This window comes from Acanthisitta chloris, unplaced genomic scaffold, assembly GCF_000695815.1.
Source record: "Acanthisitta chloris isolate BGI_N310 unplaced genomic scaffold, ASM69581v1 scaffold2721, whole genome shotgun sequence".
Taxonomy (NCBI): Eukaryota; Metazoa; Chordata; class Aves; order Passeriformes; family Acanthisittidae; genus Acanthisitta; species Acanthisitta chloris.
Window position 1 is genome coordinate 128,677 of NW_008657447.1, and position 27,456 is coordinate 156,132.

Here is a 27,456-nt window from a genome sequence, read left to right on the forward strand (position 1 = left end):
TGAATTGAGGGAGGATTCCTGCTACTTGCAGAAGGTCTTTCTACCCCTACTGCATACACAGGACTGGATCTTAAGTATTACATCTTCAGATTTTTAAATGGACAAATTTGCACTGATACAAATGGCATTTCCAAGAGAACTTTGATATTGCCAAATTATAATAGATGAAGACTGTTCCAGTGTCTCAAGAAACCATACTGAGCTTGTGTGTGTTTGCCTGCATGTCTCTAAGATCTGGGAACTCCAGATGGCATAGCCTTTGACTGGATCAACAACAGAGTTTACTACAGTGACTACCTCAATCAGACTATCAGTTCGATGGCTGTGGATGGATCTAACCGCACAGTGATTGCCCGGGTGCCACGACCAAGAGCTGTTGTATTAGATCCCTGCAGAGGGTATGTGTTGCACTTTGTATCCTTTATTTTGACTGCAGATGAAACTTCAATTTAGACTTTGATGACAGCTGACAGACACTTCCTATTCTGAGTTCTAAATTGCAGCTGTGCATAACTGTCATAGATTTAAATCTTTAGGTTTAAGTTTTCTAAGCTGATCTCAGCCTCAGGATTTGAATTTTCTTCTGAGATCTATAGAACATTATGAACGTGTAGTACATGATCTACTTGGTGAGAGTGGGAAACAGCTACTGGTGGTAAATGAGAATGAAGTTCAAAGCAGGTGTTTGCCAACCATCCTCCATTTGCTGTGTAAGGCAGAAAGACAAAAGTTATTTGGTGAAACCAAGATTTCTTCAAGAACACCATGTCATGATAATCAGGTGGTGCTGCCCAGAGATCTCTCTGTGTAAGGTCTTGTATGACTTTTCCCTTTCTGTTGTATTGCCTGAATGTTTCAGAAGAGTTCTTGTTAGGGTGAGGGCACTACTGTATTATACTGTACTTCTAATTTCATTGCATATTATACTGTATTTAAAATTAAGAATGATAGGAGATGAATCTACTGGATTCTCATAGGAGCTGAAAATTCTTTTCTGAAGTTCACTCCAGTGGACTCCAGTGGACCCTGGCTGGAAGATTCCCCTGTCAATGTGGGTCAAAGTAGAGGAAGAAGTTATTTTACAGTAGTTTTGCACTACACACTTCAGTCAGGGACACCAGGGTGGAAATACACTGGATAAGATCTTGGTGAAATTTATTTACTGAAAATATAATCATGTTATTAACAGGTATATGTACTGGACTGACTGGAGTACAAATGCAAAGATAGAACGAGCTACACTTGGAGGAAACTTCAGAACACCTATTGTGAGCACCAATTTGGTATGGCCAAATGGGCTTACCCTGGACTATGAAGAACAGCAGCTGTACTGGGCAGATGCAAATCTGTATGTATTGATAACACATTTGTTGGTTTACATGTGGTTAATTATTATTTTTCCTCATTTGAAACTGTTTTTCAGCATTTCAATTGAATTTGGTACTTGCCATAATAGAATCTTAAGAGTTATGTAATAGTGGTGCAATGTCTAATTTTTATATCAATGTGAAACTACTGTGTACTAAAAAGTTTTGTTATGCCACAATGTAGACTTAGTCCTCTGCCTTATGGCATTTGTACCCACTGGCAGTTTGTTTATATTACATGCAATTTAGGACTGTTATAAGTATCTTCTCAAACAAATACAATCCCAGTATACATTTTACATCATTTCTCATGATCAGTGTCTGTCACCTGTGGAATTTGGCTTGATGTTCTTGTCATTGCCCATCAGACCGAACTCTACTCTTGAATTTATGCCACCAGAATTTCTTCTGTCAGCAGGGAAGTTTTTAAAAATAATTTAGTTTTCTCTCCATTCAAGGTCACCCTTGGTCTTAGAGAAATCACTGCAGCAGCCAGACCTTTCCCCTATGGTTCCTTCAGCATAGTAGTTTTTATTCAGTCTTCTCCTTTGCTGTGTTTGAAGACTGTTCTCTGTAATGCAATAACTCTATGGTCTGTGCCTCTATTGAATCTTCTGGGGAGAAGGTGTTCTTTGGATTCATCTGCATGCAGGAGAGAAAGGCATTTGTAATGGGACAGCTGTTTTAAGGGGAATGCAGGATGTCAAAAGAAACATATGCTTTTCTGCTTCAAACTAGAGTTAATTAACTAGAGTAAATGGAGGTGGGGGAGCATAAGAGCACCCTAGGTATTGGTGAACATTACTGAAATGTTGGTTGCTTGTTGCTGGACTAATTAGGGCATGACTTTATACCGAAGCGAAAAGACTTCTTTCTTTAAGATGCAATCATTTCTTTGTTGTTGTAGGCAGAAGATTGAGAGATGCACTCTCACTGGTACAAATCGTGAGGTAGTTGTTAGCACTGCTCTGCATCCATTTGCAATGACACTGTTTGATCAGCACATATATTGGACAGACTGGAACACACGGAGCATCTATCGGGCTAATAAGTATGATGGCTCAGATCAGATTGTAATGATCATGAATCTACCACAAAGACCGATGGATATTCATGTCTGGGCAAAGAGTAAGCAGCAGCAGTGTGACAACCCTTGTAACCAGTTCAATGGTGGTTGCAGTCACATCTGTGCACCAGGTATGTTGTTATGCTTGATGATTACAAGCCATTACTGTTGCCTGTATTAGAGGTCATACTATAACAGTTTTAGTCACATGGGGACAGCTGAAGTATTTCTTAGTGTTCCTAAATTTTAGATATTAATTTTATTTATAAATGCAATCAAAATGATTGCCATTTAAGATCATAGTGTTTTGACAAGTGTCATGTCTGAGAATCCCCACAAAAATAATTTCTCTAATTTGAGCCAAAACGTTGTTTTCTGGGGTTTTAACTTTTCTTTCCTCTTGGATGAGACATGAAGCAAGTGCTGCAGGATATGCTTATCTTAGGCATACATACTCATACACTGTATACTGAACAGATGTTTCCTACCACATATTTAAAAAATCTCATGGTCATTCTTTCTTTATTACATGTATTACATGAGCAGTTTCACAATACATTCCAGAAATCCACAATACATTGTGGATTTCTGGAAGTTATGATCCTTGACTTTGAAAAACTCATTCAGTGCCTGCTTTCATTTGTAGCATCTTAAATGCCTTTAAAATATGTCTTGTCTGAAAACAAACTTCTCATTGATTTTGAGAAGAGCACTTAGTCTACTGCAAGAAGTTTTGATCACTTGTTTTGATTTTGAGGGATAAAGCCTTGGCAGGTGTAGCTGTGATATTTGAAAGCATCACAAGGTATCTTGCTGCCACAAAAAAGCTATTTGGACAACATGCAACTTTTGTAGGTTTTAATGGACTTGCATAACCTTAACTGAGATAAAGATCTGGCTAAGTCACCATGCTTCTAGCTAAGCAGATAGATCATACAGGAACTGTGAAAATGTCTTCCAGTGTAACAGCTGTGAACGGTTTCATAGAACTCTATCTAAAGCATCCATGTTAAATTTGTTTCATTTTTCTGTATTTTTTTTTACTTTTTTTACTTTTTTAAAATTGTCAAACATAAATTTAGGTCCAGCTGGTGCAGAATGTCAGTGTCCCTCTGAAGGTCGCTGGTATTTAGCCAATAACAACAAGCACTGTATTGTGGATAATGGTACCAGGTGTGATACTGGTTTCTTCACATGCCTTAGTGGGCATTGTATCTCCGAGCGATGGAAATGTGACAATGACAATGATTGTAGTGATGGCAGTGATGAACTGGAAAGTGTATGTGGTAAGCATTTAAAATAACTGCAGGAGAAAGTGATGTATACTCTGTCTTGTCTGTTCTGTATTCTCTGTCACTTTTATGGCTTTATAATCATGGACCCTATGGCTGTAGTTTGGAAATGATCCCTTGCTTGCTTGCTCACAGATTAGAGTTCTGAATGAGTAGTGATTTGCTTTAGAATCCAAAAGCACTTCAGTATTGAATTTTTATCATGTATAGCCAATTTCCACTTTTTTAATTTGAATATGTATTTTACTTTTCATGCAGTCCGTTTTGCAGCTGTGTTTGCACTGGCAGGTAAAAATACTGTGATTTTAGTTGTTACTTTTTCAGAGAGCTTAGGCTATGTTCTATCCACATTTTGGTTTTTTTTCTTTTTAACTTTCTGCAGCTTTCCATACTTGTCAGCCAACAGCTTTTACATGTGGCAACGGGCGATGTGTACCCTACCATTACCGTTGTGATCACTACAATGACTGTGGAGATAACAGTGATGAAGTTGGCTGCTTGTTCCGAACCTGTGACTCCCACACAGAATTTACCTGCAATAATGGAAGGTGTATAGCTCTTCAGTATGTCTGCAATGGAGTAAACAACTGTTACGATAATGGCACATCAGATGAGAGAAATTGCCGTAAGTTTTGCCTCATTACCTAGTGCCTATTTGAGTCTAACTCTCCAGACCAAGGAAGAGGGAAATGTGGTTTTGTGTGAAGAATTATGACCAAAAAAAAATCATCAAAAAGGACAAAAGATTTCTTTACTTACATTACAGATTCTGCTTTGTGTTATTCAAAGCAAATAAAATGGTTAAAAGATTTTGGGATTACCCTAGGATATTATATCATAACTGTTGCTTTGAGTAGTCTGCCTTATTGCAACAAATGCTCATACAGTGCTTAATGTTAAGTCTTGTGAGTAATTCCATGGATTTCAAAAAGGTTATTTCAGATAAATTGGATGCAGAGTTTATAGTTTTGCAGGATTAGTTTGGATTTTGATAATGGATTTTTACTTCTTGTCATGCTATATTAATTATACTACATTTGATCATCAGAAGTGTATTTTGTGACACTATAATGGCATGGTTTAAAATTGTATACCTTTTAGTTCTCAACAAGTTATCAGTTATGTTTGTATTCTCTAAGATGTAAACTGATTAGTTCAATATTGACTGCTATTGCAGTTAATCAAAATAGTCATGTCTATGCACTAAGATTAAATTCTTTAGTGGAAAATTTATATCTGGACATAGAGAAATTGATGAAAATGTGTTTAGAAAATTTTTCTTTCTACATTTTTGTGTGCACACTGATTTTTAAAAAACATATTATTTGTGTCTATTTTTTTTTTTTATTCTCAGAGCAATCTGAATATTTGAAATTCCTGGTCTATTAGTCACTTGTAGTTGATCTGATGATGCATACCATACCAGCTGGTTGAAAATGCAGGCATTGCAGTGTGAATATGTCAGTTTTCATTCCATCACTGACAAGTACTGCCATAGGTTTCCTTGGACATGTTTTTGTCAGGACTTTTGTTAATAAAAACAATAGTCTAACTGTTCTCATGTAGCATGAGCAGTATGAGTGATTCGCTCTAGTAAATGAGTGACGTGGGATTCTTTTTAATGCTGTTATGGGTCTTTCAATGAGATACAGTGTAGCAGGATTTAAAAAAGCTCTAAAGAACTTTTGCTTGTTTTTCTCCCTCCTTAAAGCGGAACGTACTTGCCAGCCTGGTTATACAAAATGTCAAAGTACAAATATTTGCATTCCTCGAACTTATTTGTGTGATGGTGATAATGACTGTGGAGACATGAGTGATGAGAGCCCTACTCATTGTGGTAAGTTAACAGGGCCTTCGTTACTTCTCTGGTACTTCAGTAATCTATTCCACTGCTCTTTATGTTTGACATGACTCCTACTGTTCTCAAAACTTTTATCTTTGCAATATTGAAGATATAAGGTATATGTATTGTATTACTAGCTCTCAATTATCTCAATCATGCTTTTATCTAACAAAAAAGATGATAATTTTTTGCAGCATTTTTATATTGATTTGTTCCTTTTGCTTACTCTGGGTCTGTATTCTTTATGGTTTTACAAGGTGTTAGGCACTTGAGTATTATAGTGAGCCATCTTTTTCTACAATTTGACATTAGAATATTTTTCCTTCTAACCAAATCAAGTTGTGTACAGTCTCAAATGTAATTTCTTTTAGCTCTTTCATATGTTTGTGTATGTTTTAGCATATAATTTTTTGTTCAGTGTAGCTTCCAGTTATGTGTAGAAGTGTCTAGTTTTCAATCAGCCTTAATCACAAAAAAGCTTAACTTTGCTAGGACACTTATATTAGGCAGTAGTTAGACAGTACTTTTCTCATATAAAATGTTTTGGATCAATTTCTAAAACATAATAATTATTTTCAAATAATGATTTGGTTTTTTTGTGTTGCCCGAATTGATTAATTTTTGTTTTCACTAGTTTTCCTAAAGATATGTGCCTTGAACTAACTATGCCACAATTTTTCTAAACTATGAGTTCAAGTTCTATTGCCAGAATGTGGCCACTTTTGTCTATGGACCAGTACATGTTAAAAATATGTGACTATAGCTGAGTCTGGTGCTGCTCATGAAAGGTGTGCTTTGTCCCTTCTACTGTTTATGTCCCTGCTGAATTACTTAAATTGAGAAGTGGTGAAGGGCAAGAAAGAGGGGAAGAAAGATAGAATGAGAGACGAAAGAAACCCCAAGACATTAATGAGCAATGTGTTAATTGCCTTTGATTTCCATCATTAAAGGCACATAGAAGAGCAAATTTAAAGGCCAGATGGAGTCCTTTTGGTGTTTGAAACCATCAGAGGATATAGGAAAGTATCAGTAACTACTGAGGAAATTATCAATGCCAGGATCAAGGGGCTCAGCCAAAGTGCACAAAGAATGTTTGCAGCGTACTGATCTGGAACTTTTCACTGTTATGGTTTGTTCTTTGCTGCCATTAAGAAAGCATTCCTACATGCAAGTAAAGGAAAATTGGTGGGTGACTGAGAAAAACATTATCCACCATGAGATGTTACTTCCTTAGTGCACATTTTGATTCCCTGTAAAGCATTGTGTCTGTTATGCCTGGTTTGGGCATGGAAGAAATGAGTATTTTGGACTGTGGTCATTTTCTTGTGCACAAATCTCTAGTATAAATGTAGAACATATTTAAAGTTGCTGAATGCAAGCCTAGTTCCAGGGCAAATTCTGTCTACTTATTAGTTGGTATGTATACCCAAGGAGACAATTAAGACCATTGTTTTTGCCTATAAAGATGAAGCTAGTGTGGACAACAAATTCTGTGCAGACAGGCTGAGAAAAGACATCCTTCCCAGCATAACTTTTTCCTTCCTTTTTGGGGACTGTAATATCTTTTTTGTATAATATGGACACAAAACCAACTTAAAACAAATTGGAAAGGTAACAGAAAAAAAGAAGTCATACGTAGGTTTTTTCTTCCAGTCTCGCTGACTTGCACAAATAGTGAGTTCCGTTGTACATCGGGACGTTGTATTCCTGCTCATTGGTACTGTGATCAAGGAATAGACTGTGCTGATGGCTCTGATGAACCTGCCTCTTGTGGTAAGTTTACACTCTGACGATACAACATGATGGGTTAAGGCAAATCAGTAGTTTCTCTTGTAGACAGCAGCTTGAATCCAGACTAGGTGGAAAATACGTATTTTCTGGACTCTAAATAATCTGAATCACTGAGTAATTCAAGTCTTAAATACTTCAAGCTGTGTATGGATAACGAAAGCTTTTAATTGCAACAATTGATTGCTCTTGATGTGATTACTCTTAATGTATAACCTCCTGTCTCTATAAGACTGCGATGGTGGTGAACTAAGAGGCAAAAAGTAGCAGGTATTTTGATACTGTTTTGGGTGTGAAAGCAGATGTCATGCTGTACAAAAAGTGTGCATTGCATTTGGGGAAAAAAGGGAATGTGGAATGCAGAGGAACAATGTTGATGCAGTATGTGACTATCATAGTATTACAGTAAACAAATCCCTTATGTGCAATAGAAACTGCTGGGAATAAGCAGAGGAATGGGGAAGGAGGTGAAAAAACGGAGAGTAATCTCCAGGGTGGAAGAGAAGGGGCTCACTGAAGTCACTGAAACTTGATATTACGACATAGTTAATATTCTCACTGTAAAAGTTAGCATAACAAGGCAGAACAGATTCTTCTATGGTTTAAGCAGGGCTGGTAGCTCACTTTGAGCATTGCTGGATTTGTACCTTTAGCTTATGCATTTACTTGCAGCTTTTACATTTACTGTTTTACACTTAAGCTTCTATTTTACATTTCACTCTCATAAGCTTCTCCCTAAAATATACTCCTCAGTAGATTTTCATGGCAATGCAGATTAGTTTAACAAGCAGAGTGATTGTGTTCATTTCTAAGAGCCCCAAATGCGGACTTGTTCAAGCGACCAGTTCAGATGTGATGATGGCAGATGTATCCCAGCAACATGGATCTGTGATGGTGATAATGACTGTGGAGATATGAGTGATGAGGATCAAAGACATAGTTGTGGTAGGTGGTTAATACAAATAGATACTGCACTTTCTTTGTTTGTCCTGTGGGCATTTTTTTAGAAAACAACCAACCGCCAAACTCTCACCCACTGCCAATTTTTCTATGCATAAAGGTGCACATTAATCATGAGGTACAGTCTTCCTGTACCTTCATTTTCATGATAGTGCACTGAAATTGAATATTTTACTGGTAAAAAAACCCCAACTAAATATTGTTCTAATTTCACAATTACTCTTCTTCGAATTGTTGAGTTCAAATGGAGATATAATTAACCTGGTTTGTGTGTATGATCTGGGCAGCCATAGCAGCTTCAGTGGAGATACTCCCTGTTGGCCATGCACTACATCTTGTGCATATTAATAACCATATGGTTTTGGCATATCTTTAGAAGCTAGTGAGCAAAAGAAGCCTGTCCATTTAGAGTGTGAACAAAGGGAAGGAGGTTCACCAAGCCGATCTTGCTTCTTGATTCTTATGACAGCAGCTGGATACACTTGCAGTCCTTTCCCTTTTTAATTGCAATGCTGCTCCCTTTTTACTCCCTTGAACATAGAATTCATTGAAGAAAATAGGGAATAGACACCTTAGGCCTGATACCTGTTCAGCTCCAAGACGTCTGGCTGGATGTGTGAAAAGCTTATACTGAGAATCGAATAAGGTCCAGATTTCTGCACGTCAGCATTTCCTAAGGAATACTTTGGCTCCCAGTCAACCTCCATGAAGAGTAATGCTCAGCCTTGTACATGAGAGAGTGCAGTGGTATCAATCTCTGCACGTGCAGCAGAGCACAGCTCTGTTGTGGATTACGGGTGGATATCCAGGCTGTTCATGTGCATGGGGGAGGTGTTGCAGAGTATAACTTGGTTAATGAACATGCTTTTCCTTCAGCAAACCGCAACTGCACAGCAGCAGAGTTCACGTGTGCCAACAATCGACCTCCACTCAGGAGGTGCATTCCTCGGGCTTGGGTCTGTGATGGTGATGCTGACTGCAGTGATGCATTTGATGAACACCAGAACTGCACACGACGATCTTGCACAGAAAATGAGTTTACTTGTAGTAATGGCTTGTGCATCCGTAACACATACAGGTTTGTAACTCCCTGGGCAGCTGTAGAAATTCTCAAAATTTGCCTAAAGTGAAGGAGCTAATTCGACCTTTTTTTTTTCCACACAATTTAGTCTGCATTACAATATGCAGTAGATTTGCATATTGTAATGAAACTATTTATCTGCTCTGCATTCATGCATTAGCTTTGACTTGAAAATGCTCTAGGATTTTCTATGTTAATATCTCCAGTGCTCACCATTAGCATTTAATTCTTTTTATTATGGCTAGTAGCCTCTCCTGGGGTGATTCTGTTCAGCTCATAATGCATATGTGGAATACAAGCAGGACTCACAGGATCAGACCATATAATATGGCCCTGGTTTCTGAAAGTCTTCCATTGGAGCCAAAAATATCTGACCTTCTTTGGAAATCAGGATAGAGGATCTATCCATCTGTTCTAGAGACAGTGATTGCCTTCTTATATTTGAAAAAAAGTGTACATTCTTCTTCAGATGTGATCGTCGGAATGACTGTGGTGACAGCAGTGATGAAAGGGGATGCATCTATGAACCATGTCAACAGCACCAGTTTACTTGTCAGAATGGGCGCTGCATTTCCAAGGCCTACCTCTGTGATGGGGATAATGACTGTGGTGATGAATCTGACGAGCTGGAACATCTCTGTAGTACACCAGAAGCGACTTGCCCTCCCCATCATTTTAAATGTGACAATGGAAACTGCATTGAAATGGTTAAAGTCTGCAATCGGTTGGATGACTGCTTAGATAACAGTGATGAAAAAGGATGTGGTATGTATAGATTTATTTGTACAGTTTAATTTAAAATGTTTAGGCAGCTTGAAAAAAATGAACTCTTAGGACAATTCCTTAATTACAATCGTATCTATTTCATGACTGTTTCTCAGAAACTAAAATTATAAGAAATACATATTTAATTTTTTGTTTTAATTAAGTCTGTGACTTTTAATTACGACTATGACAGTGAGCTAATTATATAAAGTAAATATAGTTTATACATAATTATGTATTGCTCTTACATTTCCAAAATATGCTGTTCATAAGTGCATGCTTTGCACTCAGTATGTTTTGTGACAGACCTCAAAGGTGGCAGAATAATTTTATATTAGATCCTTTTACTTTTTCCTTTATTACAGCAGCCCACACTCATTCATATTAGCATTTTCAAGGGGCAGCAGGGAGCGAAAGAGAGAGTACAATGGAAAGTGACTGCACTATTTTCTCTGCTAGCCAGTTCCTTGAATAGAACTCCTTTCCTTCCCCAGGTGTAAATGAATGCAGTGACCCTTCAATCAGTGGATGTGATCATGACTGTACAGACACACAGACAAGTTTTTACTGTTCTTGTTATCCCGGATACAAACTCATGTCTGATAAACGGACTTGTGATGATATAGATGAGTGCAATGAAACTCCATCAGTATGTAGCCAGATTTGTGAGAACACAGCTGGCTCCTACATCTGTAAGTGTGCCCCAGGCTATATCCGGGAGCCTGATGGAAAAAGTTGCCGGCAAAATAGTAATATCTCCCCATACCTTATTTTTAGCAACCGTTACTATCTGAGAAATCTCACAGCAGATGGCCAGTCTTACTCTCTCATTTTGCAAGGACTGAGAAATGTGGTGGCACTGGACTTTGACAGGGTGGAAAAGAGGTTGTACTGGATTGATGTGGGGAGGAAGGTCATTGAACGAATGTTCCTAAATGGAACAAATAAGGAGGCAGTGATAAGTGATGATGTGCCCAACGGGGAAGGTATCGCTGTTGACTGGGTTGGCAGGTAAGAAAATATGTTTTCTGTCTTTCTGGGCTACTAAGGAAATGATGTGTGAGGTTCGTTCTCCCACTTCACAGGAAATTCCTGATGAGTGCTGAAATAGTTTTGGAGTTTGGATGCAGTGTTATATAACTGCTCTGACAATTGTTTATCAGCATCTAATACATAACACTTTAATTACTCTCATATCTAGTATACTGAGGTTACATCAGTGTTGCTCTCTCATCAATCAGTTGTTTGCTAGCAGTTGTAGGGGTTGGGATGCAGTCTTCGCTCTATCTGTAAACAAAATGTTGGAACAGAGTTGAGTGAAGGAAGTAATAATAAACATTAATGAAATTTAGCTCCTGTACCAATGTGAAGAGCATGTTTCTTTTGCTCTTGCAAAATGCACCCTTAACTCACTCAAACAATGTGATCCACATCATTTGCTGCCAGTATAAGACTGAGATAATTGGAAAGTACTTTGCATTATGGTAAAATTTTAATTGCCTGCTGTGTGTCAAAAAGTAGTCTAATTTGCTGCCACAGACACTCTGTCCTCATGTGGTGCCCTCTGGCAGTGCTCTTGGCTGTGTTTTGTCAGGTTTTGCTTCTTGAGTGCAGTAACATTGGTATGAAAAGTTTAAATATCGTGAATCAGACTGCAAAACAATGAAAATCATTCAAAAAGTCACTTTTGGAAAGCATTTACATGAATATGTCATTTTAATACCTTTTATTTTTAAACCTTTTTCTCTCTAAACGTAATGATAATTAGTATTGCCAACAGCCCCAAATGCTTTATGAATCATGGAAAGGTGAGGAAGAAAAAGGCTAATTTGAGCTGAAATGGTCCTACTGCTTTATTACCAACACAGCTGTTGAATTATTTCAGCTACCATTAGTTATGTCTTCAGTCAGTTTTTGTTTCAATGTTTCAGAAAGGCTGAAGGACAGTACAATGGTTGCATTTTTCTGCTTGTTTTCAGTGCAGGGAGAGGATTGGAGGATGCCATGAGGTGCAGGTTGGGGAAGACTACTTTTTCCTCTTCCCTGATGGGAATGCTACTGCTCAGGGTGGTGTAGACAGGGATTATATCTGTCAGGCTACCTCTGGAATGGCCGTTTGGGTGCTAGAGCTGACCAGCTCTGCAGAGAATTTTGAAGTGCCCTGCTGGAGTTCTAATCGAATTAAACACTTTGTTTTAGTACAGACTTTTTAAAATCATTGCTTCTGCTTACATGATTTCTTTGCTTACAACTGTGTATAATTTCTAGGCCAAGTAATAGAAGTGCTAAAAAATGATATAGAAAATTTAAGTTAGGAATTTTCTACCTGCTTTGCTGTACAAGAGCAGAAGTTGCAGCACTGAACAGATGATGATTCTCTCCAATATTTTACAGCCCTGGTCACAATCCATTGCACTGCATGTCTGTCTTTCTGCTCCAGGCCATTGTTGGTAGGATGGGAAGGGAAGAGAAGAGGGTTTAGGAATTTATAGGCATAGAGCACATTATTACTCAAATGGACAATTGCTAGTTTGAATTTGGCACCAATGGTCATGGACACAGGAACAACAGGAGTGAAGAGGACATATCAGAGCATGGTGTAGAAGAGATGTCAGTGGAGTACGTGTTCCTTTGAAGTGGATATATTGCTTCTAAGAGAAAAAAAACTATGAAATTTAAGATGCTGCAAAGCAAAAAAATAAATTAATTAAATAATGTTAAATACATTAACTCTAAAACATTTCAGAAAATTGTACTGGGTGGATGCCTACAAAGATTGTCTCTATGTCTCTGAACTTGATGGAAGATTCCGGAAAAAACTGGTGGATCGGTGTGTGGATGCCAACAACACTTTCTGCTTTCAATACCCCAGAGCAATTGTTGTTCATCCAAAATATGGGTATGACATTTTAAGAGTGCTTTTCCTTTCTTTTGCAAATAATGCCTGTTCTGAAAATCTGGAGTAAATTATGGTTGCTTGCATTTAGGTTTGCATGGCATTTGTTCTTGATTGCAGCTTAGGAAAAATTGTAACTTGTCTGTTGTAGGTATTTATGTAGGCCTGTCAGATACCATTGAAACTGGAATTCCGTTCCATATGGACTAGAAAGTTTTGATTGCAAGGCTAAAAAGGTTGATAGAAGTGCGTGAGGTTTGGTAGATGGTGGTGCTGACAGTTGCATACTTTGAAGGCAATTGTGATAGCACAATTGTCTGCTGTAGCAGTTCAAGTAGCAAATATATTAACTTTCTTCTTTAGTTCTGTGGTAGGAAATGCTATATTTGAGGTGTGACTTCTAATATTTACTTTAACATATTTTTACTATAATCCTAACTATAAGTATTCTTTTGAACAGTCAGGTTTACTGGACAGACTGGGCAGATCGAGCCTATATTGGACGAGCAGGCATGGATGGCAAGGAGAAGACTGTGATTATCTCTACAAAGTTAGAGTGGCCCAATGGACTTACCATAGATTACACGAATGACAAGCTCTACTGGACAGATGCCCATCTGAATTACATTGAGTACGTACACAAAAAAACCAGCTGAATAATTGCTTGTGTCAGACTGTGGTGGTAGCCTCTGTGGGTGCTGTAAGCATGGCATGTGTTTCTGCCCAGTGACTCTGTAGAAAAACAGAGTCAAAAAGTCTGGAGTAATAGGTAATATGCATCATTAGCAACTAGGCTGCTGTGGCATCTACATCCTAGATTCCATTGGAAGTGGTCCAAAAATTATAATGAAAAGGTTCATACTCTGTACTCCAATGTGCAACTTCTCTATATATAGGTATACAACCTGAACCAAAGCACAATTGAGTATAAAATCCCTGGTTTTTGATTCTCTTGTTTCTGCCTATAGATAAGAGTTGAACTGTAACTAAACTAGTTATGTACTAAGAAAATAGTATACAATCCATTAGAAGATGTCTGAATGTCTATAGGTACAATATGGAATTTCTTGTTAGCACATGGGATTTTTGTTAATCAAGAAAAATATATTAATTGCTTCCAGTATTAGAAAATTTCCTCTTAAATATAAGTTAAAATGAGTAATAGCATTCTATTTCAATGTCATGACATTGAAACACTTTGAAAACCATAATTTTTGTTTATGTTAGTGTTTATATTCATATTTGCATGTACATTTATCTTTAGTTCTATTCTTCTTTACATTAATTCTTCTGGCAGCCTTTTCTATGATGAAGTGTTAAAGATGTCTTTTAAAAATGTATATTAATTATATGTATGTTTCTCTTTTTCCCCTCTTGTATTTCATAGTTTCCCCATATAGCAAGGCAATAGTAAAAATGTAAAATCTTACAAAAGACAGCTCATCAGAGGAGGCTCTAAATCAGAAAGACATGTAAAATTTAGGAATATAGGAACCCTATTATTGTCTTAAGTGTTCCATTATTAGCAGTCTGAATGATCCAGGCTAGCTAGTCTTGTGTGACAAAAATAACTTGCTGTAGGACAGTAAATGTGCAAAATGTCGTTGGGCTGGCTGATCGGCTTCCGTGGGAAAACTTTACATTTCAGTGGATGTTGCTCTCTTCCATTTATTTGCCTAAAATAACCCAATTTGCTTTCTGCCATATATTAAAATTAATTAACTGAGGACAGTGCTCTGTCTTTAGAGTATAAAGTAGCTGCAATTCCACATTTCATGATTCTCGTCACCAATAATGGAGTACCATATGCATACGTAATAAAGATGGGAAGATGTTTTACTGTTTGTCTGAATGTTTCGCACATATTTTTCTTTGTGGAGGTACTCTGACCTGGATGGACATCATCGTCACGCAGTATATGATGGGACTTTACCTCACCCATTTGCAATAACAGTGTTTGAAGACACCATATATTGGACTGACTGGAACACAAGGACAGTTGAAAAGGGAAATAAATATGATGGATCAGACAGGACTGTTCTTGTGAACACCACACACAGACCGTTTGACATCCATGTTTACCATCCATATAGACAGCCATTTGGTGAGAAAACAGAATTAGATTTGCATTTAGGGGGTCTCTTGTTATTCGGAGACTAGTTGTAAAGGGTCCTGAGTGCACTCAGCTTTTGCCTTTACTGAGGGGAATAAAATACGCAGAGTAAATGTAGGCACCTACTTCATCTTTTGAATAGCAATGGCTGGAAATGCATAATTTTATATTAGTTTCTAAAACATTATGGCTTAATAGCATACATTTCCTGTATATAACATCATTCCTATTTCTCTCACAAAGTGCCTACTTATCTAGGTTTTGTTTTTCAACCTCCTACATATAAGGTTTAAAAACAGTTTTAGAGGAATCTATTCTAGATTGAGACTTTTGTATTCTGGAATGTATGAAATAAGATAATACTTATTCTTCTGTTTTCACAGTTACTAATCCTTGTGGCACCAATAATGGTGGTTGTTCCCATCTTTGTCTAATAAAAGCTGGTGGTCAGGGGTTTTCCTGTGAATGTCCCGACAACTTCATGATAATACAGTTTGGCAATACAGCCCACTGCCTTCCAATGTGCTCTAGCACCCAGTTTCTCTGTGCTGACACTGAGAGGTAAGTCCGCTGGTCACTGTCACTTTTTCAATGTCTTTTGAGGATATATTTTGCAATTTAGTCTTTTCAAAAGGGCATGAAAATTAGGAATTCCTTCTGCTCTCCCTATGAGTTTGTGGTGTGCTTGCAAACACAAAACCAGGACAAGACTGGCTTCCTTTTTGAAAAAGTACTTCCATGCTGGTTGCTTAAGTACTACTTCTTTTCTTCTGTTATGTGGTATTGCTAATGTAGCAAAGTTTGGGTTGTTAGAAATGTGTACCTCCAGAAACCATTTCTAGTTGAATTCACAAACCTGGAACCTTCTCTTGGTGTTTTGGGGTTTTTTTTTGTTTATTTTTTGTACATGTTTTACAATGTATCTGTTTCTGCCAAATATGCTGTCTCCCAATGGAAAGCCATTTAGCTGATGTGAGGGCACATTTCCAACCCTTTTTCTGAGACAGTGGTGCTGAGACTGCTCTTGTGCTGATGTATCACTCTGGAGCCTGTGAGGCAGGTGTGCTTATTGGGTGGCCTTTTGAAGCAGTGTTACAATGATAATCCCTAGTGAAATTCTTGTGCTAAAATTCAGGTGAATTATTAAAATGCTACTCATTAAAAATCCAATTTGAACTGGAAAACATGAGAGAGGATTACCATAGATATGCATAAATATTGAATCCTGTGAACTTCCTTTTAGAGGCCCACCAATATAATCTGTTTATCATCTGTTTCTGGTGACAGTATTCTGGCATATTTTGCTAGCATTTGACATGAAAAAGAAGACATGAAATTCAAGATATTTGGGATGTTTCAAGAAATAACACTGAAACAAGGCTGTCTTTTGTGCTGTACAAGAATGGTTGTGTATCTGTAAAGCCATACCCTCAACAAAGAAAACACTGTTTTCTCTTTGTAGGTGTATTCCTATCTGGTGGAAATGTGATGGACAGAGGGACTGTCGAGATGGCTCTGATGAGCCCCCGACCTGTCCACACCGGTACTGTCCTGTTGGGCAGTTCCAGTGTAATGATGGGAACTGCACAAGTCCACATTTCTTGTGCAACACCCAGCCAGATTGCCATGACAGATCGGATGAAGATCCTGTACTTTGTGGTATGTTACAACTAATAAATTTAAGTGTTTTCCAAGTATGAAATGTGGAAACAACATATAAATTTCAGAATCATTATCCCTGTTTTAAAGATGAAAAAGTGAGATTGACAGATGCAGTATTTTCTAGTCTTGCACCTGCTAGAGCAACTCACCTCAGTGCAAACGCAGGGTAAAGGAGAACACAAATGTACTATATCAAAACATAAACTTTTTCTATACCTTTGAGACAGCTTTTCACTGGTGTAAGTTACAGTATGAGGTATTAAATATTAGAAACAGGACTCACTTTGTTTTGCTCTGAGTAAAGCCATGATCTAAGAATCTAAGGCTTCCTAATGCCCAGGTCAGTCTAAAATTTCCCTGTATTCTAGCACTTCGCATGATGGAAGAACATTATTACACCCTCTGCATTGCACAAAATCCAGTGGGAAGATTTATTTTGGAGAGCTGTATGTGATGGCAGTGCCTTAGAAATATTTATATATGTATTTAAAATAATTATGTTTGTGGAATAATGTTAGTTCCCTAAAAACCTATATTATTCCACATGCTTAAGTCTAATTTAGAAAAGCACATCCTTAGTTCTCTTTTTGTAAATAATGTAGTTCTGGCAGTTGCAAGCTTAATAGTATAAGGGGGAAGCAGTGTGGCTCTAAAACTGATAGTTTCGTTGCCTTCCATTAGCAAAGTGTTTCTAACAATGATAGAATTAAAATGAAATGTGAATTTTACCGGAGTTTCAAATAGCTAAACTCTTAAGTGTGCCACAGGGGAATAAAAAAAGTAGCAATGTGGCAGCTGTGTAATGCAGTGATTTTAACATACTGGGTACAGTAAAAATTATTTAGGTCTATGTAATTCTTCCTGCTCATTACCTTGTGCATGGGAATAGAATCCTTTTGTTTAGAACATGTCTGGAAATTATAATACAGTGTTTTCTCTTGAACAGCTTGGCACTATATGCAAAAAAGGTAGTAGAGTGGAGTACAGCGAGACAGAAAGTGTGGAAGCAGAGATCAGTATTGACTCCTGTTTTCACAGAACTTCAGAGCTCTCCCAGTGTGCCAGCACTGCTGATATCAGCTTCCAGTGCTTTGCCCTTTGGAAATAGAGGCTGTACATTTGTAGGTCATGGAGCTGTTGTTAGCATGGTATTCCGCTATGTTTTCTGACATGTTCATTTGTAGAGGAACAGGCTCATCAGGCAGTGGACATCTAAGCTGATAGCATGGCCAGAGCCACAATGTCACTTAGCTCCTTTGCAAAGTGACTGGGAGCCCCTGCTTCAATCGTGTTGAATGCTGGGTTTACTCCCCTCTGCTTTAGGAGAAGGCAGTATCTGTCTTGCATCTAGAAAAATGTAGAGTCTTGGTGATCTTGTTTGAAGATGCCTGGGGAGAATGTGACATGTGATGTTAGAAATGTGTACCTTAACTGGGCAAATAATGTGATGTTTTACTGGCTTTCTTTTTAACTTTTCATGTAAACAAGGTAATGGCTCATTGATGTAAAAGCAGCAGACCACTCCTGTAAGTTTCGGTGTCCTAACAGCCAATCTGTATTCTTTCAGCTAATCACCAGTGCGAAACTCATCAGTGGCAGTGTGCCAATAAACGATGCATCCCGGAAGCCTGGCAGTGTGATAGAGAGGATGACTGTGGTGACAACTCAGATGAAGATAGTGCTCACTGTGCCAGTAGAACCTGTCCCTCAGGCCAATTTAAATGTGACAATGGTCGCTGCATCCCGCAGTCTTGGAAGTGTGATGTGGATGATGATTGTGGTGATAACTCTGATGAGCCATTCCACGAATGCAGTAAGCACACAGCTGTAGTAAGCTACCTACATTAGAGTGCAGCAAAAGCAGGGCAAACTGCATTACTCAATTTTCCTCAGATTGGAAGCTTATTGGAAAGCAATATTTTCTGCAAGCTAATTGCAGTCATGTAGTAAAAAGTATTATATAACATAGAGACCATGGATAATTTACTACTTATTCTTGAAGGGGAGAAAGCTTACTCAGGCTGGCCAGATTATCAGGAACTGGCAGCATCTCACTCTTACTTGCTTGATGCTAGGATTTTCTTCTGTGCATCAGCATGTCTCTCTGAAACACTGGCCATCTTGAAGAACTTGTAACTAAGTTTTGCCATCTGAGGATAAGCTACCTCCTCTGGCTTTCAGATTTGGGGCTATTGCTGCTGTTATCAGCTCTAAATAGTTCAGGTCAAAAACCAATGAGTGTGCTTTGAACCAGCCTATGATGGGTTTGTAGCATACGCATAATACAAGCAGCATAGATTAGAAAAGATAGTGCATCAGATACATTTAACGCTTTCTCTTTTACAACACCGAGGTTAGAAGATAACTCTTTTTAGATGTAATAATTGACTTTATGTCATAACAGATTTTGAAAGGCAGAATAGCAAGGAGGACAGTTTAATGGCTAAGTAACACAACTATTTTTCCAACTGCCTCCTTCAGTGGGACCTGCCTATCGATGTGACAATCACACACAGTTCAGCTGTAGAACCAACTACCGCTGCATACCGCTGTGGGCAGTGTGCAATGGGAATGATGACTGCAGAGACAACAGTGATGAACAAGGCTGTGGTAAGTTTGGAGAAGGTCATTTCAACATAACTTTGTACCTAAAATATTTCTCTAATTTAAGAACCTCTTGATTTCTTGAAAGTCTTCAATAATAATATACCTGGGCATCTTTTGTTTGGCATCAACTTATTACCCTGCTAGTTATTTGTCTTCAGGAAAAATTCTGTGTGCAGCAGTGCATTGTGCAGCTCACATGTTTATGAGCTCTGAAGCTCACGATTTAAATTTTTTGGGTCTTCACACTGATACGTCATCAAATAAAACAGGAAATGCTTTTACTTGAGCTGAACTATTAAAACAAAACTTTTATTTTTTTTCTGCGTTTACTTAACTCCTGTGCTGGTGAAACCATCAGTATGAGAAGTATAATGATATCCTTAGATTTGTGTTGAAATCACTCATACACTTATATGCAAAGCTTAGACCAGATTGGATCACTGAATCAGAATAGACTTGAAAATGTAACACACCATGAGGTCAAGATACCCTCCTTTAACAGTAGTGAGTTTCTCTCTTTGTGCTTCCATTATTTATTATTTTCTGTGCATTCCATCCTATCCAAAGACTATGCTAATGTGTGCTGTTTTGTTGGCAAACTGTCCACACTGCAGAGGAGATGACTTGCAGTCCTTTTGGAGATTTCCGTTGTGACAATCATCGATGTATCCCATTGCGCTGGAAGTGTGATGGAGATGATGACTGTGGAGATAACTCTGATGAGCACAACTGCAGTGAGTTCTTTTTTGGATCTAGTGATATAGTCCCACTTTTGACTTAACTATCCTATTTTTTGTGAGAATGAGGCAGACAGGTCTCAACTGCAGCCATTCTGTTGTTTTACACTGTAGCCTGTCTTTTATTTGCTGAAATACCACACATGTCACAAGAATGCATTCTGCTTACATAAAAACACTGATGAATCCAGTCATCACAGTAACACAAATTCCTGTTTTCCACTAAGAAGTGTGACATTTGAATTCTTTCCTGTAGTATAATATAGTTTCTTAAACAATGACAGTATATTTTTATTTTTATTTTTCTGATTAGAAATAAAGATTCCTGTATAACTCTGTGATGAAACAAAATGCACAATGAAATTCCTTTTTTTTTTCTGTGTCAAGAAGGGCATAGAATGTGTAACATATTTGAAGATTATTGAGGGGAATACTGTTTAAGCATCATTTAGTTCAAGGATTTTAGCACGTTATCTGCCTACATTGCTTTTGTCTGGTTTAATGAGACAGGTGTAAATGTTTAGCCCTGCCTCTGGGGAATTTTTCATATTTGTACATTCATTTTAAATGAAGGTCCTCGCGAATGCACGGAAAGTGAATACCGCTGTGACAACTTGCGCTGCATACCTTCCCGGTGGATCTGTGACCACGATGATGACTGCGAAGACAATTCAGACGAGCGTGACTGTGGTGTGTATTGTCTGGATGCTACCTCTTATATGTTGACATTTTTGTTTCTAATGTCTTTATTATTATTACGCAAAATGATCTTTCATGAAGTAATGTTCACGGGGTCACTCTAGTTATTCCGCCACAAGTAGAGGATACCACAGTTTTAATGGTCTGGGATTTTTCAGTGTTTTTTAGAATGTTCTCAAAAAGTAAACAGTTTGTCTGGATTTGAACAAGAAGACATTTCAACAGGTACTTCTGAATCTTTTCAGAGCTGAGGACTTGCCACCCAGGTTATTTCCAGTGTGCTAGTGGACACTGTGTTGCAGAACGCTTCAGATGTGATGGAAATGCAGACTGCCTTGATTTCTCTGATGAAGCAACTTGTCGTGAGTTTCAAGCTTTGCCAATTGGTGTTCATTGCACTCACTTCCAGAAAGATTTGCGCTTTTCTCTGTATTTATATGAGATAACTTATTAGAAGTATAGAATTCTGCAACACTCAGTGATGTCAGTAACAATTCAGGATAAGTATAATTTTTTACATCAGCTTTTTAATATAATAACGGGTTGCCATATCTTACACTGATGGTAAACACATTCCTAATGGTAGGAAATTAATGTGTTTACAAGGTCCAGGAGAAATGCAAATGTGATAGAACAAAATTTTATTACTCTCCCATGGACACTGCAAGATCCAAACTGTTTCCGTTGCACCAAATTCTATCAAGGTTCTGTGATGAGATTGCTTTTCATAATACTCAAAGTCGTGTAAAGTTTCCTAAAGAATCAGTGAAGCCAAGGAAATAAAATTCCATTTCTGTCTTCCTTCTATGTATTGATCTACTGTGAAAAAATATCTGTAGCTTGCATGGAGCTCCAGCTCCAGCTGTTTACCCACTAAGTATTCCCAGTTGGAATGAAAATATCACCTCTGTGCTCTATCTGCATTGACTGACAACAGCTATTTAGGTGATACTGAAGTGTTGGTTCTGACTTATATTTTCAAATTATTCCAGGCTTCAGTACTTGGAATAATTCCTTTCTCTTCATGTTGCTATCAGGGCAGTTCTGTATATCTTCCCATGTAGTTAACACCTGTGCTTTAAGTAAGAAAGGGAATCCGCACAGTACTGTATTTATTTTCTGATGGTAACCACATCCTGGAAAGTGCATTGCAACAGTTGTCTTTCAGAACCTGAGTTACAAAACTTGTTCTTAAAGGGAGGAGAAAGTGTATGAGAAGCCATTGAAAGGGCAAGGGTATGGTTTACTTACATAAATTGGTAGAATCTTACTTTTGATTTTCGTTTGCTTCAGTTCAGTTTCTTTCACAGTTCTTACAGAATCTGTGTGGGGTTTTTTGTTAAAAATTTTACCAACATGAGTCCTTTTAGAATTAGATATCTTGGGTGCTTCTTCAGTCATTCTGGCTTGGTGCTGGTGATGTTAATTACCTTTGTTACTGGTCTTGATATGTCTGTAACAAATTCAAGTAGCATTTGTTAAATAGATTTGTTTTCAAAAACTTCTATAACTTACACTGTTTCACTGTTCATTCAAGCCTGAATTAGTTACATTATAGCTACCATGAAGTTCTCAGACCTTGCAGCCTGTTGTTGCTGTACATCTTTGCAGTACTGCATAGTACATCTCCTGCCATGAGAGAAGGGTATCTAAAAATGTAACATGGTTAGGTTGAATATTTTTCAGGAAAGCCTGAAATTTTCATTGTAAATTAAAATGTCACAATAATTTTATTTTCTTCAGCAACACGATATCCTAATGGTACATACTGTCCACCCATGCTGTTTGAATGTAAAAACCATGTCTGTATACAGCCATACTGGAAATGCGATGGTGATAATGACTGTGGAGATGACTCTGATGAAGAACTTCACCTTTGCTGTAAGAGAGAGAAATTATACAAAAATGAACAATATGCTTAATAAATCTCTACATATAATAGAACAGTTGGAAAGTAGATTTTAATTATTCAGGATGAATGCTGAGAGTTTTGCTTCATATACAAGTTCACTTCATCCTCTGACCATATGTTTCTACTGCTTTGCAGATGTTTGTATATGTGGTTATAAAAGTAGGGAGAAGCATAACAAAGAGATAAGGACACTCACATTTTCAACATTTTCAAGTTGTTTATCTAAAATAAGAACATCAGTTTGAAATAAAAGATTAATTCAGATGATGTATATTCTCAAAGGTGCTGAGTTTTAAAGCTAACAGTATTGTCAGAACATCTTTGTAAATATGGTTGAGGAGTCGTGACTTTAGTATTAAATGTGAAGTGTTGGAGATGCTACTTAAACAGTTTGTCAGTTATGCACCATATATCCACTTAAATAGCATGTTGGATTTTCAGTTTACTTCATAAACAAGTCAAGAAACCTCGGTGTTCTATGTAGTCAGAGAATGTCTTTGGCCAGAGATGATGTACTGTCTTCTAATAAAAAAGTGTGTAATGTCCTAACATACAATCACCAAAATGTGAAGAAAATATCTGGATGCCTTCACACCTTTTGAAATATAGGAAACATATAAATGTTACCAGATAAAAGTGATTGGAATAATTTGTGACTCAATGGCATGAAGTATCAGAGTGTGACTGTCTTGATCTCTGTGGTTTCAGTGGATGTTGCTTGTGAATCTCCATTCCGCTTCCGATGTGAAAACAATCGCTGCATATATAGTCATGAGCTGTGCAACCAGGAGGATGACTGTGGAGATGGAAGTGATGAGAAAGAGGAACACTGTATGTTTACATGAAATTGATCATCAAATTCAGTAATTGTGATGTGGTTAATATTTAATAATATTTAATAATACCAAAGGGCTATAGTAATGTCAAAGTTCAACATAAATTATGAAAACAAGAGCTCAGTATGAAATAATTTGAACTATGCTTATTGGTACTATATATTTGTAGGTCTCTGTACAAGTAGCAAAAATCTGCAAGCATTTGCCTGAAAAGTACAGAGCATGATTTTCAAAACCATGTTGCATTTATTATGTGCAACAGCTAAATGTTGTCATCTTATTATGAACTCCACTTAAAATGAAGAAGGAGTTTGGCTGTATCATAAAATTAGGATGGAATAGATAGCTTGGACTTTTAAAATAAAGAAATGGATACTTCTGAATTTGAGGCATTGTTATGCACATATTAACAAGGTTGATATTTAGGCCTAAACCCTTTAGAAGCTCCGTTAATATTCAATAGGTTTTTGCCCTCAGATGTCTTATGTAATTCTCATTGGCTGTGTTGATTTTTACATTATGAAGTTTAATCATATTTTTTGTTGCTTAATGATATTATTTGCTGGCTTCATTGTATAGTATTCTGAAAGTTAATGGTTTACTAATATTTCAGTAATCTCTTGAAGTCTGCAGTGAATGTGTGTAGTATATCATTAAAGGATATTAATAGGTTTGCATTATTAAAAAGAAAATTCAATCCACTATTAACAAGAAAAATTTGCCTTCTGTTTATTTTATAAAATAGAGGGACTTCTTTCAGTTTGTGGGGATGTAAGAAGTCAGTAGGCCCTGCTTATGGTTTTAACTTTACTACAGACTTACAAAGTCACACTAGTCATAGTTTTACCAGATTGTATCAGCTTCCCCATTAGCAATGTGGAATAGTGCTGTCCGTTGGTATTTCACAGCTGAAACTGTGACAGCTGAATGTTTCTCTTCTTGGCTGTAGGTAGAGAACCAACACCAAGACCTTGTACAGCTGAGGAATTCAAGTGCAGTAATGGAAATTGCATACCTCTACATTACGTTTGTGACAATTATGATGACTGTGGAGACCATTTTGATGAAATGGGCTGCAGTAAGTAATGATGTCAATGGAATACAAAATTACAATGCTCTTGAAAAAATAATTCTGAAACATAGCAATACATGTTTCTTCTTGAATAGCTTACTAAGAAGTATTGGTTTTTAATTAGCCTGTGGTAATTATTTTATTATTATTATTATTAAAAAAAATTGTTTTTTAATTAGTCTCTGCTAGGACTATCCAGTTAGCCATGATAGTATTTTCTGGTTACATTCTTTTCTGGTTTCATTCTTTTGTACCTGTCTTTACAAAGACTTTTACAAAGACTTAGGGACACGGTTTAGTTGCACTTGGCAGTGTTAGGTTTATGGTACAACTTGATGATTTTAAAGGTCTTTTGCAACCTAAATGATTCTATGATTCTAGGAAATTCAGTGCTTTGAACAGTCTTTTTAAGGCTTAGAGTATTTGTGCATTACCAAAAAAAAAGTTTGATCTTGGTTTTGGTCTTGTTTTGGAATGAGTTGCATTAGAGGCAAGAAGACCCAGCTATTTCAATCATGGTTGCAATAAGCCAACCTATGGAATTATTCATGGGTAGACTCTGAACTCATATATGTTGCTCTAGCCCTGTTGAAAACAGAAGTATATTGAGATGCTTCTGTTCTCCTTTCTGCAGACATGACCACAGAATTCTACAAGAACAGTCAGTTCTCAGCCTGACAGCCCTCTCACATCCTTTGCCCAACTTTTATTAACTATGTATTATAAATTTACTTGCATCCATTTAGATGCAGGAGCTTTGACCTGAACTTTGAGGCAAGAAAGAGTATTTCTTGGAATCTGGAAAAAAGAGTTCATAACCTTTATATCAATATGTAGACATCTGCAGAGTGATAATATGTGCATGTACTTGCAATTTCAATTTGTCAGGCTGTAATGGCTTCAAGTGAAAGTGTGCCAAATTCTGCACTGGTGATTTGCAATCCAGCAGGCTTGCAAAACACAAATAACTTGGAAGCCCACAGTGCAGTCCATTTTGAAGCAGCTGGTTTGTCTGTTTCACTTATCATCCCAACGATCTTTCGGTAATATAACCTAATGTAATGACTTGATGAAAATATAAGAATATAAAGATGCTGTGAAACAGTGTGAAACAGACTCCTCCTCGCAGTCAGTGTTCTACTATTTGGGGATAGATGTGAATACAGATCAGATGGTAAAATTCAAACCCTTCCCAACATCAAATATCTGTTACAGAGGAAATAAAATATTTGTGTGTGTATGTGTACAATGAATTTATGCATCTACATGTACATGAAATTGAGCTATTTAAACTTACTTTAATTATGTGCATATATATGTATATAAAGGAGATAATCAGCTTAATGTAGTGTCTTTGCTGTACATCTCTGTCTTTTCCTTGTGATTTGTCAATAAGCATATTATTTATCATTTCTGCTTGTAAAACAGATTAGAGTTTGTACTCAAGTATTTTGTGTATATATAGAGGATGCCAGAATAAACAGAATTCTATATGTACTTTGGGAAGAATATAGTTTCCATTATATGTTACAGTCTATCTATTATCCCTGATTTGTTTTTTCCATTATAGGCAGGTTTAAAAGGGCAGTGCATTCTGTGCAATGACATGTAGTGACTTCAGATATCAATTGAGAACATTTCATGTTTAGCTGATAAGAAAGCACTAGTTAAGAAAGAGATACGTTGTCAAAGGTAGGAGTTAGAGTCAAATCTCTTAAATTCTGCAGTTGCTGGAGATTGGTAGTAATGTGAAATGCCATTTCTGTTAAAGAAGGTGAGCTTTAATGGTTATGTCTCTTATCTGGACCTCATTCACTTACTTCTAGAGGTTAAACTTCTTAGTTGCTAGTTCTCTTGGCCAGTGGTTACCATCCTCTTCTAGTTTCAATTAGAAAAAAGGAAAGAAAACTAACTTGGTCTACCTGAAAACTGTTTTCAATTATAATAATGAAAAAATTATTATACCTCCCCTTCCCCCATCACTTTATTTTTTTTGGTTAAAATAGTATAATTTGCTTTCTTTTCCTTTTTTCAGATCCTGGAACAGAGCGATCTTGTGCAGAAAATATCTGTGAGCATAACTGTACCAACCTGAATGAAGGAGGCTTTATCTGTTCCTGCAGGCCAGGGTACAAGGCCAGTGAAACTAACCGAAACTCCTGTGATGGTATTTTCAATCTTATAAATGTCTTCTCACTGATAAGCATTCAGTGACCTGTCACTTCATCACTCTAATGTGACCACCTGTTTTCACATTCTGCAGGATTTTTATACATTTAGCAGATGCTTCCTAAGAAGTTTTCTGACATGCAGACCTCATTCAATAAGAACTGACTCCACAGTTCAGACTTGTTACAAGCTTTTGGTGGCTGTAGATGTATGTTCTTGCTTTAATGCATATAGGTTTTGTCATATCTTTGCAATCTGAGAGACAGAAGTTTGATGTTTGTTTTGTTGGTTTTTTTTTTTTCTTATTGAATGCAAATTTTCTGAAGGTTATACTGTGTTTTTGTTCTGCTCCAAAACAGACCTACAATAAAGGTCTGTTGTGTCATATTTTTGCCCTGGTTGTATGCAGATAAAATGTGGTGAGGAGTCTACCCAAAGACCACTGTTTGTGGTCACGCAATGTAGTCCCCTCAGAGTTGCTGTTTCAGTATGTTTTGATGAGAACACTTCTGTTTATTGCTCCCAGTTCTTGTGAACAGTTTGTGTGGTTTTATTAAATATGATTTGAGGCCACCCCTCCCTTTGCTTCCT

General features: G+C 37.2%; 1 protein-coding gene across 1 annotated transcript in view; it reads left to right on the forward strand.

Moving 5' to 3' along the window:
- The window catches only part of LRP2 (low density lipoprotein receptor-related protein 2), a 115,519-nt gene that overhangs the window by 71,210 nt on the left and 16,853 nt on the right, over positions 1-27,456 (forward strand). The window contains exons 40-64 of the mRNA XM_009084699.1: positions 233-398; positions 1,190-1,348; positions 2,275-2,564; positions 3,516-3,719; positions 4,108-4,350; positions 5,437-5,562; positions 7,222-7,341; positions 8,170-8,301; positions 9,193-9,394; positions 9,867-10,162; positions 10,657-11,173; positions 12,909-13,061; positions 13,519-13,689; positions 14,939-15,162; positions 15,555-15,732; positions 16,634-16,830; positions 18,401-18,646; positions 19,315-19,443; positions 20,055-20,174; positions 20,751-20,867; positions 21,122-21,238; positions 22,620-22,757; positions 23,497-23,619; positions 24,574-24,702; positions 26,732-26,863. Of these exons, the coding sequence (XP_009082947.1) occupies positions 233-398; positions 1,190-1,348; positions 2,275-2,564; positions 3,516-3,719; positions 4,108-4,350; positions 5,437-5,562; positions 7,222-7,341; positions 8,170-8,301; positions 9,193-9,394; positions 9,867-10,162; positions 10,657-11,173; positions 12,909-13,061; positions 13,519-13,689; positions 14,939-15,162; positions 15,555-15,732; positions 16,634-16,830; positions 18,401-18,646; positions 19,315-19,443; positions 20,055-20,174; positions 20,751-20,867; positions 21,122-21,238; positions 22,620-22,757; positions 23,497-23,619; positions 24,574-24,702; positions 26,732-26,863 (4,629 nt within the window). The remainder of the gene's footprint in view (positions 1-232; positions 399-1,189; positions 1,349-2,274; positions 2,565-3,515; positions 3,720-4,107; positions 4,351-5,436; positions 5,563-7,221; positions 7,342-8,169; positions 8,302-9,192; positions 9,395-9,866; positions 10,163-10,656; positions 11,174-12,908; positions 13,062-13,518; positions 13,690-14,938; positions 15,163-15,554; positions 15,733-16,633; positions 16,831-18,400; positions 18,647-19,314; positions 19,444-20,054; positions 20,175-20,750; positions 20,868-21,121; positions 21,239-22,619; positions 22,758-23,496; positions 23,620-24,573; positions 24,703-26,731; positions 26,864-27,456) is intronic.